Source organism: Clytia hemisphaerica, unplaced genomic scaffold (genome assembly GCF_902728285.1).
Source record: "Clytia hemisphaerica strain Z4C2 unplaced genomic scaffold, Clytia hemisphaerica genome assembly, whole genome shotgun sequence".
NCBI classification, from domain to species: Eukaryota; Metazoa; Cnidaria; class Hydrozoa; order Leptothecata; family Clytiidae; genus Clytia; species Clytia hemisphaerica.
In genome coordinates, this window is record NW_027103247.1 from 721049 (window position 1) to 735692 (window position 14644).

At 37.6% G+C, this 14644-nt stretch overlaps 1 protein-coding gene across 1 annotated transcript; it reads right to left on the reverse strand.

Moving 5' to 3' along the window:
• Positions 1–10210, reverse strand: LOC136817715 (tenascin-like). The gene is made up of 15 exons (XM_067074066.1): positions 10069–10210; positions 9513–9707; positions 7829–7945; positions 7120–7395; positions 5945–6253; positions 5242–5523; positions 4769–4927; positions 4197–4325; positions 3361–3492; positions 2715–2900; positions 2035–2195; positions 1633–1789; positions 1108–1247; positions 607–751; positions 1–179 (listed from the first exon to the last, which is right to left on the reverse strand). Exons 1-15 carry the CDS (start codon positions 10124–10126, stop codon positions 16–18), a joined length of 2610 nt encoding a protein of 869 aa, XP_066930167.1. The 5' UTR covers positions 10127–10210; the 3' UTR covers positions 1–15.
• Positions 10211–14644: the final 4434 nt, after the last annotated feature.

Genomic DNA, 14644 nt, shown 5'->3' on the forward strand with positions numbered 1-14644 from the left:
GTTTACAAACAAACTTTAACCTACCATGGTTGAGAGAGTCTTTGTGTCATCTCCTTTGGCGGTGACAACTTCTATTTCGTACATCTTGAGGTTGTTGTCGTATGGCACGTACCACGTCAAAGTTACCGAATCTGATTTCACATTCTGTGTACGAATATTGTCCACTTTGTTTGTTACTCCTGTGAACGAAGAAAAAGCATGACGTGTTTTTGGCGAGCTGAGGTTACTTTAGTGAATTGTGTAGGGTGCACAAATAAAGAAGTGAGAGGCCCACTCGCTCTAGTGTTGGCCATGAGTCAACCCGTCTTTCTTACATTTAATTGAGTTAGGCATGCCTTAATGATGTGCAGATTTAAACGATATAGTAATTATGTTTTTATACCATGAACAGGTAAGTGCTTTGTCGTATAAATTTGCTCTCCTACGCAGATCGCTCTTTATCACTATCTACGCTACTGCACGGACACCGGTTTGACTATATATGAACTTAAAGGGATATTGGGAGGAGCGGGGATTCCAATCGCGAATCCTTCGTTTGAGATACTGACGCCTTTGACCACTTGGCCATCGCTCCTCATCTCTGCTAGAGCAACAAGAAGACCTTACCATGTTTCAGTGAGACAGTTCTGCTCAACCAATCACTTTTCTCGCCATCTTTTGCCACCGCTCGTACTTTGATGATGTAAATGTCATCTTTATTTAGATTTTCAAAAGTATATCGATCGGCAAGGCCATCTTTAGTTTTGTATTGCTGAAATGAGAATTTTGTATGATTTGTTTGTTATCATTTCGAAAATCTCCATTTGGGACAGACGCATGTGTACAAGGGTTTTAGTCTTCAAAAATCGTCATATCGTAGTTGAGGGGAATTCCCCAACGTTCCTTTTTATTATTTTGGCTGATTTGTATGAAAACCATGATTTTCTATACACGTTTTTTATAAGAGCAAACTATATTTAAGAACATGAGGCTTGGATTGCCAAAGTATGAAGAACATCCGAAAGAACATCCGAAAGCTTCAAAACTTTTGGATGTCATTGTAAGAAACGTGCAGTCATATTGAAACTAATATTAAATGACTAGAGACAGATGAGTTCATTTTTTTACCTGCTGTCTTGTATGAGTGATTGATTCAAATTCAATTTCATAAAAAGAAATATCTTGTCTGTTCGGAACACGTTGCCAAATGAATGTGATGGAGTTATCGGTGCGTTCGATCTTATTGAGCTTCGGCGCATGGAGAGATTCTGAACATGACAAGGGAAAAGAACTTGTTTAAGTATTTATCTTCGAACAAATCATACTACATATCCTGAGGGTTGTTTTCTCCCCAGACAATGTCAAGCAACGAAGAATCTGGGGCTAATTTTATTGTTCAAAGTTGATATTATAAATAAAATTCTCACATGGGCGGACTAAGTGTAAATCTGAAATACTTCTTTTCGTGCCCAACTTGTCAAAGTTTTAAACCCTGCAACTATAGCTCTAGGGACTAGGTAATTCACCTAATCCCAGCTGACACACAGCGTTGTTTCAACGTTCATCTAACGTTTTATGGACGTTGTGAACGTTAGGTAAACGTCAAAAAAACGTCGTGTGCCAGCTGGGATATGTCTAGCCACACTCACTAACCTGAGTCAGCTTTGAATCCTCTTGTTTTAGAGGTTGATAAAGATGGTGTTAAATCGTTGATTCTGACCACGACCTCGATCTGATATCTTTCCAACGCTGACAGTTTTGAATGAAATTCATATTCCTCCAATGGTGCTTGAACAGTTGCATGTGTAATCTACAAAGAACAAAAATTTCGAAATCTGTTTTATTCTTAGTGAGTTTGATGGGGTAGGTAGATATGTTATTCTGAATGAATGCTATTCAACCTTTACGTGATCATTTGGTGCAGTCTTAGTCCGCGCGTTAATAACCCTTATTACTCTGTAACCTTTAAATGGCTTAAGATTTATTTTCGCTTAAACTACCTGACCTAGCCTAATTTGAAAAATGTCTTAATTGATATTTTACACTGATGCATACCTTGGTCAATGTGTCATCGTCATTATATTTGGACAGTGTGACAATGTACTCTTGTTTTGAATACATCGCATCACTTCTTGTGTATCCCGATTGCCATGATACGGTGACGTCATTGTTAGTGATACGTCTCATCCCGATCGCTGTCACAGGTCTTGGACCAGCTGTCAAAAGAGAGTTCAATGTCAATCATAGAAAAACATTTTTGAATTGCCAACTTTTTTCCTCAATACAGCATTTAGATTTTAATAGGGAGTGTTACATTAGTAAGTAGTAAGTCTGCCACCGCAGTCGGAGGCGACCCGAAGACTCCTCTTTCGATAGTTATCTACCCAAAGGTAGCAGAGGGCGCCACTCTTTCTCACTGGATTGTTCCACGAGCATCAAGCAGAGGGGCACCAAGTACTATTGGAAATCTTTGGTATGACCCGGCTGGGGGTTGAACCCACAACCTTGCGCACCGTAGCCGGATGCTCTACCACTGCACTGCAGTCGCTCACAGTTAAAACTGTGAAGATACCTTTATTAAAGATACATTATTGTAGGGAAGAAAATGTAACTGATCAAAACAGATCTTCTAATTCAAAGGGATCTTCATAGTTTTAACTGTCCGACAACCTTCAATTATGGCAGGCTAGAAAACCTTACCGAGTCACTTTTTAAACAAAACAAGTTAGACTTACGAACAACTACGGTCGTTGCCGTAGACCACAAGCTCTGCGTATCGTCTGCATAAACACCGACCGCCGTCAAGCGATATTTGTACCCAGATTCCACGTCGTTGATAGTGACACGTTGACGTACTCCACCGTTTAAACTAGGTGTGGAAATCTGCGTGCGCGCGAAAGGAACATTAGGAACATCCCATCCTGAAAATAAATATGGATGAAGAAAAAGAATTCAGAAAATTTCCAGATGAAAAGGTCCTTCTCCGCTGTCACGTAATTTTATGAGTACAGAGGCTGATTTTTTATTACACATCCCTGTGACCGGGTTAAACAGAAAATTTTGAAATTTCAGTGGAGTACTGAGAAAATTGGAAAATATGAGTGGGGTGATTACAGTCGATGTATCTCTAATTAGACGTTCTACTATGTGATACTGGGAATAATAGTCCCGAGATTTATTGAAAACATTTCAAAATAGCCTGAACGTAGCGAGTATGTGTGTAAATCACCCTCCAAACCATGTTATTACTAGTATACTTATTCGATGAAAATCCAATTCCCCTTGACAATCGAATTAGAGAGCGTCAACTGTATTTAAGTCCTGGATTCTGTAATGGCTGATAATCAACCGCGAGAAAAAGACGAACCAGAAAATATTTACCTTGTATACGGACAACATAATGCTTAACAGTGACACCAGAGATTTTATCAAACTCATAATAAATTGTTGACAATGGTTGATTAGCAGTGCGTTCCACAACCGCTGACTTGGTCGGTTGCTTGGCAAGGGATGCTGAAATATAGAAAATAATATTCAAGTGTTAATTGTTGTAATTGCTGTAAGGTCATTAACATCATAGAGTTTTGTTGTCTTGATGCCTCGTAAGGTATTTTGTCTTTCACCATCATATTGATAAACTTTGGAATCTTTTGATTCAGTAAGGGTTAGATCACATGCTTTAGAATTTATCGATACTTGTACAGTGCTTTAACATTTAAGTACTTCAGATAATATTAAAATGACACCGTAGAAAAGATAACTCGATAGCGAGACATTCCGATTGGGTTTTAAACATCCTAAAGGGTTGGCCATGTTTTGTTAAGTTATGTCACTTCCGCCATTATGGAATAAGTTCGATTTGTGTAAGGTACTGCCTCTGCATCATAGATTTATAAAAGCCCGAAAGGCTAGATAGAGTACTTTTGCTGAAAAGTGTGCCGAGGTTAGGTAGGAAATCCTACCTAAGTCACGTGATATTACAATAAAATTTCAGCGCTTGACCAGTCAGAAGCTTCGCGGGTTTTAGAAAACAAAAGCAGCAATAGTTTTTGCGATATTCACTTTTTTTGCTTGGAAGAGCTTAAAGCACGCCATCTAGCCCGTTGGGCTTTATAAATCTATGCTCTACATATTCGAACATTTGCTTCCATAATGGTGGAAATTATGCAACTTAACCAAACATAAAAGCTTCAATACATTGTCTTGAAGCAACTTACGCAGATCACCGGCCGTTCTCAATCCATGTTTCTTGACGGAACTTTCTTCTCCCTTTAGAATCAATGAAACTTCTATGGCGTATGGTGTGAAGGCTTGTAGTGAAGTGGCCGTATATTCTGTCTTGTTACCTGTTGATAAAATAAAAAGTATTTCAAACATTACAATTATGAGGAACCCCAAAAAATGTCATTTAACTCATGGCAGAAGTTATAAATAACCGAAGCGCCTCGTTACTTATAAATGCCCAACTTCCAATAAAGCTGAATCAACTTTTGCGATAAACCAGAAGAATTCGAATTTGGCTCGTTGAAAAGCAGCTCTATTTAAGATATCATTTTAGCAAAATTTTAGAATAAAAAGGTTCTCAGTCAAAATTAGGGTCACTGAAGGGAATCGTTCAAAAATGAATAAAGCTCACTAGAAATAGTTATTGAATGCTTTAACGGAATAAAGAAGGCCAAATCTTTAAGGCACATTCATTGTTTAAAATTACTTTACTTAAAAATCACCACGACAAAGCCACTAGTACAATGACATAAGAACAGCATAAGAACAATGTTAAAGTATTCACCTGCAATCATGTGTTCTGATCGTTCTTGAGAATCAGTGTTCTTAATGATCACCACTTTGATTTGATCAGCAGTCGTGTTCGAGTATAAAGTCCAACTAATTTTGGCTGTTTTGGCGAAAATTTCTGTAACACTAACACTGGACACAGGTTTGGGACCAGCTGGAAAATCAAAAAATTTATCATGAGCGATGATGTATCAAACTTAAAAAAGTCGACTGGAGTTATTTAATCAGATTTTGTTAAGAAGTTTGAATATCTGTAAATGCGAAATCAAATCACACGAAAATAAAACCGATGAAAGGTTAAAAAACTGATTTTTAAGCTATTAATATTTGGAAAAAAAACTTATGTATTTTGAATGGTCATAGCCCAATATTACAAAAGTTTGTCATCGACTATGTTACATCTTTTTGAGCTACTGTTGGATATTGTAGTCTCATTTAAACTCACGGATATTCAATAAATATCCTTACCTGTCACTACAGTGGTGCTGACCGACCAAGTGCCGTTTAATCCGTTCACAGCGACCGCGCGGACTTTAACTGTATACTTGGTTCCAGACTCCAGCTCACTGAGAAGGTATGATGTTTTTGTTTCACTGGTTGTGATAACAGGTTCTGGACGTGAATTCCATTTTGCGTATTGCAGTTGGTATGACAGAATCTTGTAATTGTATTTAGGGGCTTCCCAAAGGAATTGGGCGGAAGTCAGTCCTGACGCGCCCACTTTGCCACCAGTTGGAGCTGGAGGTGGTGCTATAGGAAAGAATCTCGTTAAACTAAAGTTGATTTTTGAGGGTGACAGAGACTGTCTTTTATAACAGACTGGAGTCGTTAAATAATCAGTGTAATACAGTAATATGGGTGTTGTATGGTAATACGATAACTATTACCGGCTAGCGGCTAGTAGCAGTTTGTATAAACGACCGGACACCTCCGGTGTTCCGCTCTTATGAGAACTCAATCCCGCAGGTAAGATCCTGTGAGACGTAAAAAAAGCCTTTCTTTTAAGAAAAAATCGCGACTATTTTTTAGAATATTATTTCCGCCTTTTTTTACTCTACTATCGTAATATTTTACTATCTTTTACTCTTACTTTTATCTCTAAATTAGTCGTCTTTGAACATAGAAGTTTTATGCTGTCAGTTCTTATTCAACGAAAACATCAATATCTTACCAGTATTTTTGGTAGTGAAATATTGTAAGTCAGACCATGTTCCACTTCCACCATTTCTACGATACACTGAACGGACTCGATACCCGTACAGAGTGCCCGGTTTCAAATCTTGAATACTAATTTGTCGGACTTCTTGGTTTGTCGTTGTCGGGTAAATACGACGGCTGTCTTTGTCGGTTTTAATTGTCGTATCCTTGAGTTCGACATCGTATCTAGCGATCAAGATTCGGGTTTTTTGGGTTTCCCATCGGATTAGAACGGATGTTTGCTCGACTTGTTGATGTGAAGGAGTGATTACGGATGGAGAATCTAAATTAAATCCGATTAGTAATTTTATATTAGTTTCGAGCTATGTAGTAAGGTATATAAAGCATTATTGACTGATGGGATAAGAGGTTTGAGTTAAAAAGACTCCACTGTAAATCAATATTCAGCAATATTTTTCTATTGAGATGTTACGTTTGCATGAGCGAAATTCCTTGAAATATGAGCAAATGCGAAAGTGTTACTTTATCCAATTATCCTTCGTAAGCATTCCCATTACTTAAGTTCTTAGTGAAAGTTAGTAAACTCTGGCATTGAATTTCGGTTGGTATTTTGTCAGAAAAGTGATAAATACTGGGTTTAAATTTCCAATAATTCTCTCTTGAAAACTGTTTGGTCGTCGAGATTTTGATCACTTTAAATTCTGAATGATAAAAGAACAAAGGAGACTTGAACCTGCAACCGATCGATTTCGAATTACCTTTCTTGTCAATTAGCCATAGTGGGCAAAGGGGTATCAAGCCCCCCTTAAAAATGGAACCCCCCTCTTTTAGCTCAACCCCCCTCTTAAAAATGAAAATTCCTCAACCCCCCTCTTTTTATTCAACCCCCTCTTTTTCCCAGGTTTAAGTTCAACCCCCCTCTTTTTTTCGACCTTTTACGCACAAACTCTTACAATCTCTAACTATATTCCAAGGTTATTAAAATGAAGAATACAATAATATGAATCTGATGGCCCCCTCACAAGCCCCCCTCCTTTTAAATTCAGTAAAATTCTCAAACCCCCCCCCCTTTTTAAAGGGGGGGGGGTGCCCACTATGCAGACCAACGCAATTGTAACAGCGGGCGAACCTAAAAATGGCCTTACAAAATAATTAAACCACATCAAAACTTTTAAACAACACACATACCAGTTCTGAAACCCATGCTCATATTCGTGCTCGGGTCTTCATTTTTACGTGATTGGATAAACGCAATGTATGGAGTGTCTTGATCTAAATACCATAATACATATTCGCTAGCTGGATGCGCCAGAGCTGGGTAAACCACTTCTTTTTGGTTTTCGTTATTACGAAGTGTAATGAGGTAATCATCAGGGGTATAATCGATGGGCGGTGTCCATCTTAAGGTGGCGGTTCTATCTGTGATCTCACTAACGTAGAATGTTCGTGGTGGGCGTGGTCCGGCTGTTTTTTGGAAAAATTGTATCAATGTAGATTCATTATAGTAATTCCCTTTTGTCCACCCCATTTTCCCAGTGTATCAAATTATTAGACCATTCTCTGTCTCAAGACACAGACTTAGGTTTTACATGTATTGTGCTAACAACATTAGCACTAGCTTTTTGCAGTTGCTAAGCTAGTAACATTAAGACCTCAGTCGAGGGAGACCTGAAAGGCTTTCTTTCCCTATAGATTTCTACCCAAAGGGAGGAGGAGGGTGTTACTCCTTCTCTTTATTTCTTCATTTAGCCTTGACACTTCTCTATAGTTGCGTATGTATCCCGGAATGGGGTGCAACCTTCTCTATCGTAGTCAAATGCTCTATTTTGTGCTACGGCCGCTTTTTGTAGAGAGGATTAAAACCTTGACCAAACTTACTAAGATAAACTTGACTTACTGGTGGTGACAACTAGTGCGGTTGACCATGGACCATCAACATCTTGATATTTTGCATGAATATAGATTTGATATGGTGTTCCTGAACGAAGATTTGTCACTGTAGCCTGCTTTGCACCTGTAAAGAATTTTGTTAGAAGTTATTTGGATTTCAGCAAGGAACTTGTGGGATAATACAACAGATACGTTGATCTTTGATCTGAGTTTTAAAAAAATAAAGATTTATATTATTTTGGTCTTTCTGAAAACTGACTTGTTCAGGTTAGACCTAGCATGGTTAAACTGGTAATGTTGACACAAGGGGTGCATGGCCCCTCACTCTGTCGCAGATAAAAAATTTAAAAGTCTAAACCCATAAAAAGTGATTTTATCTAACTATAGCGTTTAATGGTGCAAAAAGTGAAACAATTTTCTTCGTCGCCTAACCATTTTACGCCTTTATTTTAAACCGCATATGGACCCCGGTCCATGTAACAGATATAGAATACAAGACGCCAGCCTGTGCAGAAAACCTAAACAACATCCATCTAGCCCATAACTAGTCTGAATCGCAGACCTCTACAAAACCACAGGTAGTATAGGTCTGCTTAATGATCTACCAACCGCTTTCCGGTTCGCAAAGGAAATCTTGGCGAGTAATTTGATTGACATTGATGTGCGCGCAAAAACGATCGTTTCGAACGTTTTCAATGGAATGTTTACATTTGAAATTCGAATCCCAGACCAGAAAAACAAAACAGAAAAAAGATAAAAAACAATCTGATGCGCGCATTATGTACAGTCTGTAGATTTATTTTTGACTTTTGCTTTTATAAGATATCTGGTCTGTAAATTTATCAAAACTTTTCCATCAGCTCTTCGGTCGAAGCTCAAAAAATACAAATATGAACACAAAAGTCAAAAGTGAAAGAAAACAACCAGAAACACTCCAATCTCTTCAAAGAATTGAAGCTAAGTACCTGAAAAGATACAAAGGCCACACAGTTTTAAAAAGTGAAATGCCAAAGCTGAAGAAAAGTTCTTTGTTTGTTTTAACATTTAAAGGCCCTCGTTGAAGGAACAACAACACTCCCTTTTGTAGAATCATAAAGAAGTAATGTCAGAAATATTCAATATGACCCCCAAAATGTACTGTATATACATAACTAGAATACCTTGAAATAATCTGCAACATATCTGTAGAACTGACAAAACAATTATCTGGAGCCAAAGTGATCAACGAATCCAGTGTGGTAAAAGATTATACACTCATACAAGTCCAAATTAAAGCATCAAAATGTAGTTTTATGAAGCAAAATTTTGTTGGTGCACACAGAAGATACATCAGGGCACTTAAATTCAATAAATCTAATTTCTCATATTTTACAAAATCTCCACATTAAACAAGAAAGGAGGAAGAAAAACAAGCAAACTTCCTTCCGCCTACTTTTTTTTCAAAATCCAAATATATTTTCCAATCTATGATTTGGTGCCTCACAGAAAATTTAAACATTACGTAATGTTATATTTGTAGACACCCGCCAGCTAAAAATGTCTTTAGCCGTATATCGGCTAAAGGCGGCAAATCTCTGGACAAAGGAAATATAGCTTATTAAGCATCCTCTATAAGGAGCACGAATCCGTTAGTGGATGCCAGCAGCCTAGCCCATAACATTATCAGAATGGACGTTGTTTAGAAACCTTACCTTTAGGGACGTGTTCTTTAAATTGTACTCGTTGGGCTGTCGGGTCGAACACACGGTAAATAATTTGTATGCTATAGTCTACATTACTGTTAATACCCTCTTTATACGACCAAGCCACTGTTGCTGAATCTTTATTGACTTGTATTGTATGGTGCTTCACAATATGTGGGAATATGGTTTTGTCTTCGCCATGGGCTAAAGTGGAAGCCATAAGAAGATGTTTAGACAATGTTTACATGTTTATGAAAGCAGGCTATTCCGAAAAAAGAATGTGCCCACTCTAAGCTTAGGGGATAGTCCTTGAGGACAAGTATCATAGTTCTAAGGTGGGAAATAACAATCCAGAAAATGGTTAAAAGCTTAAGCTGTTTAATTGTGAAACCCTCTTTTAAAACTTGACACTTAGAATTCATTAACAAGGTAGATATTCAACACAAGGCCTATTGGTATAATCAGGGCAGGGGTGTGGAATTGGAAAAGGGAAAAGTAGTAATTAAGTGAAAAATGAAGAAATGTTCAAAGATTTCGAAGGATTTTGAAAACAACTAAAACTTACCATTTCGTAGCAATATCACTAAAAGTAGCGTCGTTAAAATTCCAAATTTCAAAATCATCTTCTTTTATTATTGTTTTATATGGTATACTTAAATGTTTCTTTCTTTCTAAAGAAGTAACACACCTGTAAGGTATCTATCATGCAACGAATTTATAACCATGGACATGGATAGTAATGAAGAAAGCAAAAATTAACCCTTTAAGTGCCGATGTCGTATATATACGACATGGGCTATATAGGAGGGCGAAGCCCTCCTGTAATGCCCAGTTTGAGTTAGAAATCGTTATTTTTGGTCGAACTCGTAGGAATTAGATTGTCCTTTATGGTCAAGCAAAAAAAAATTCAAAAGTGAGTCTTTCCAGCGAAATTTTAAGCAAAAAAGTCAAAAAAATGCAAAAAATTGACAAAAATTCACTTTTTTGAGATTCTGACCGTTTTTTGACTATTTTTGGTCAACGAGTGATCCAAGAACCTCCAAATTTGGCCCTGTTTTACTTTATTCTGTCTTCTAGTGAATTGATTTGAAATTTTACCACTGGGCACCTTTTCATCAGTTCAGTCAGGTCCGCGCAGCGGGCCTGACTGCTTTAATTCCCTAACCTACCCCCCCCCTTGGCCGCCGCCCACCACGCCCTTCCTAAATCGGGCGGCGCCGAAGGCGCCCAAAAGAAAGAAGAGACTCTAAGCTATCCAACGAGCTATATACGAGCTTCTAATTCCTTCTAGATCAGGAGATATAAGCCCTTAAAGTTTGAACTAGCGATTTTTTAAAAAAAACTTAGAAAAAAGGACCCTGGCACTCAAAGGGTTAAACATCCATTTATAGCCACTGCCTATCAGCACTTTTGACCTTTCCTTGCCTCGCTAACATCTGACCTTTGGCACTGGTGTGTTCCACGAATGTCTAAATGCTATTTATAATCATTATTTTTGCTTACTTCCTTTTGCCAATTCTCATGTAAATAGTTTGCGAAAATTTTAAACTGAAATACGGTATACCTTCGAAAATCTCCAAGTTCTTCAAAGTGAATAACCAAAAAACGACTATCAAGGACTCATCAAAATCACTCGTCCATAGTCTTACTAAAGACATTCAAAAATGGTGAATGCTAATAAAGCATCCTGAAGCAAAATCTATCCACATTGGCTAAGACTTTCCCCCGCCATTACACAAAAAAAGACAAACCCAACCCAACTTAGTTACATTCGACGGCTTAACTCTCTTAAGCTGACGTTTCAATTTTCTTCGTTTGTTAATCAAGAAGCAATGAATGATTTTTTCAATTAATGTTTTTCTTGATTTGAAAAGACGGAAGCTCTCTTCGCCAACAAAAGATTTAATTTAATTGCACCGAAAGACGTTTTCGTATTTCCGCTTTACAGTTTTCTGTCTTTCCCACTAAAGCAAACAAAGAGATAGCACAGTTGACAGTATACCACATAGTTCAGTCCTGGAACCAATAATAGCATGGCAGGGAATTAAGTTTGACAATTCAAAATAATTTTTTGTTATCAGAATTCCTTTTTTAAGGCTCAAATCACTCCAAAATGCCGAAAACAGCGAAAAAACGGCTTTTTTAAAAACTTGTTAACCCTGCCGCCAATTGCCGCGCGTGCATTTTTTTGTTCGTTTTACCACCATAAACTCGATCCAATCTTTTTTTTACACCTTTTTCTATTGTCTATAGGTGCGAAAAAAAGACTCGGACGGTTTTAGGGTGGTAAAATCCACAAAAGAATGTCCGCGCGGCAATGGGCGGTTATTGTCGTAAAGGTGTGTTTCAATGTGCCAAATAAGCGAACAGCTTTTCTTAACAATCAGGTTTTACCACCATAAACTCGATCCAATCTTTTTTTTACACCTTTTTCTATTGTCTATAGGTGCGAAAAAAAGACTCGGACGGTTTTAGGGTGGTAAAATCCACAAAAGAATGTCCGCGCGGCAATGGGCGGTTATTGTCGTAAAGGTGTGTTTCAATGTGCCAAATAAGCGAACAGCTTTTCTTAACAATCAGGTTAAACACGTGTCAGACAACTAAGAGTAGCTTCTCATTCCAATACACCTTTTCGACTGTAGCCGCCAATTGCCGCGCGGGCATTCTTTTGTCCGTTCTACCACACTAAAACCGTCCCATTCTTTATTCGCACTCAAAGACAATAGAAAAAAGTGTAAAAAAAGGATTGGATCGAGTTTAGGGTGGTAAATTGAATGATAAAGTGGCACGCGCCTGACCGCGCGACTACGGTCGAAAAAGTGTTTTAAGAGTTGCTTCCCATTCCAATTTCATTTTTCGTTTTCATTTGCTTCTTAAACATCACATCTTAACCAAATGATCGAATACTAATTATGAAACTCTTTCTTTCAATGATAATTCCCAGTGCAGTAAACTAGCTATTGGAATGATACAGTATTAGGTTGATTATTAATTGCGATTTCACTAACTGTATTATGTAATACCACAGACGAGGGTACTTAAATCAACAAATGTTATTGTTAATAAATACCTATGATACATATAATTTCGATTTATAATGAGTTGGCATGGTGGTTAATAAAAAAAAGTTCTTGCCAACGCTCTCTGTCTTTAAAAAGTGTTTCAATTTGTATATATTTTTTCTTTTTCTATCCATTCATCACCTCTTCCGTCCTCTCTACATACAGGATGCGAAAGTGTGACGATTTTTTTAATGAGGTCATAAAAATGGAGCTCCCATATTTGGTTGCCATAGCAATCATGAGGCGTCTAACGTGAAAGCCTGTGTTGAAATGTGGACTGTTTTAAAAAAAATTGCACTCTGAATTATTCTTCCAAAAAGACGACTAACGTAAAAGCCTGTGTTGAAATTTGGGCTGTGGGTTTTGACAAAAATTGTACTTTGAATTATCCTTCCAACAATATTGAACATTTAATGGGGTTGAAGGCGACTAACGTAAAAGCCTGCATAGGCGTAGCGAGATACCCTGCAAAGTTTATGGATGAGAGCGGTTTTTACGACACTGTAATTATTGTCTTTGTTTTATCAAAAGATAATGAATATGTCATAAACGTCTGCACTCCCTCATAAATTTTGCAGGGTATGCAGGGTATCTCGCTACGCCTATGCCCTGTGTTGAAACTTCGCCTGTTTTGTCAAAAATTGTACTTTGAATTATTCTTCCAACAATATTCAACATTTAATGGTATTGAAGACGATTAACGTGAAAGCCTGTGTTAACTTTGGGCAAAAAAGATTTAGAGGGGTTCTTATTTTTGCATTTTCAAAAATGATGACGACATCAGGTGGCGATGACGTAATCAATCATATTTTCTTTCCAACGGCAGTGACGAGAGCTCCCGAAACTTCTTTACACCGGTGATATAGACTGTCTAAGATTGGTCCCTTAGGGAACCGCCTATTCTAGCCGTGGGACTGAAAGGGTTAAACATGGCAGAAAAGCACGAATAATATGTCTTAGAATTACTAATTGATGATGAAATTTGAACGTGGTGAAGTAGAAGCAGAAGACGTTTAGTAGTCAGAATAGATGGTTTGAGATATCACAAATACCGTCCAAGAACCTTAAAAATAACGGAAAATAATCTGGTCAACATTTTTTATCAGTATCATAAAAAGTTTTACCCATTGAGTTTCAAGCCGAAGGCGAGAGGCAAATCTTCAACTTTTCGCAAACATTTCTTGCTTAAGTGAATCCTAAAATTTGCATTGTTTTTCGCTTAATGGATTGAATCCAACGTCATCTTTGTTTACGAGTTTTTTAATTTTATGTCGGTAAATGTTACTACTGATCCGGCGTTTGTATAAAAACTACGCGGGCCGTGCAATTTACGTAGGAAATAACTTGGTTCAAATCCTGCATAGGAGATTCGAATTATTGGTTCTACAAGCGAAGAATCTCAAGCCATCTAACTTAATCTTTCCTGTTTTTACTGGGGGAAGAGTTCAGGTTTATGATAATCAGTAACCAATAGATGAAAGAGTCCACGGATAAAAAAAAATTATATAGTGAATTTCCGCTGTTTTTATAAAAGCGACTGTAGTACAGTGGTAGAGCATCCGGTTACGGATGACGCCTCTCTGCTTGATGCTCCGCAATTAAGAGAAGGATCAAGGGTAAGTGGAGCAATTCAGGGAGAAAGAGTGGCGCCCTCCCCTACCTTCGAGTAGATAGCTATCGAAAAAGGAGCCTTTGGGTCGCCTCCGACTGCGGTTGCAGATTTACTTACAAAATGTTAATTAATTGATACTGTGCTATAATGACTGTCAACTGTGCTCTGTTAATGAGTTTATGTATCTGTGTTTTTATGCATTTTTATCGTCCTCGATATTGCGGGTCAAAACTGTGGTTTTTTTCTTCAAATCGCTCCAGTCACTCTACCGTCCTCAAAAGTGGAAATAACCCTGCTCTATTCTATGTGAACAAAAGTATGTGTGTGATCTTTCTTAGCAATTTCTCGACGCCCCTTTAATTTATCTTGAGAAGTTAAACACTGTTGGAAAGATATTATCGAGTAGAATTATCTAAATAGCTTGAAAATTAAAAAAAACAACTTAAAATTGAAGAAAGCAGTACTAC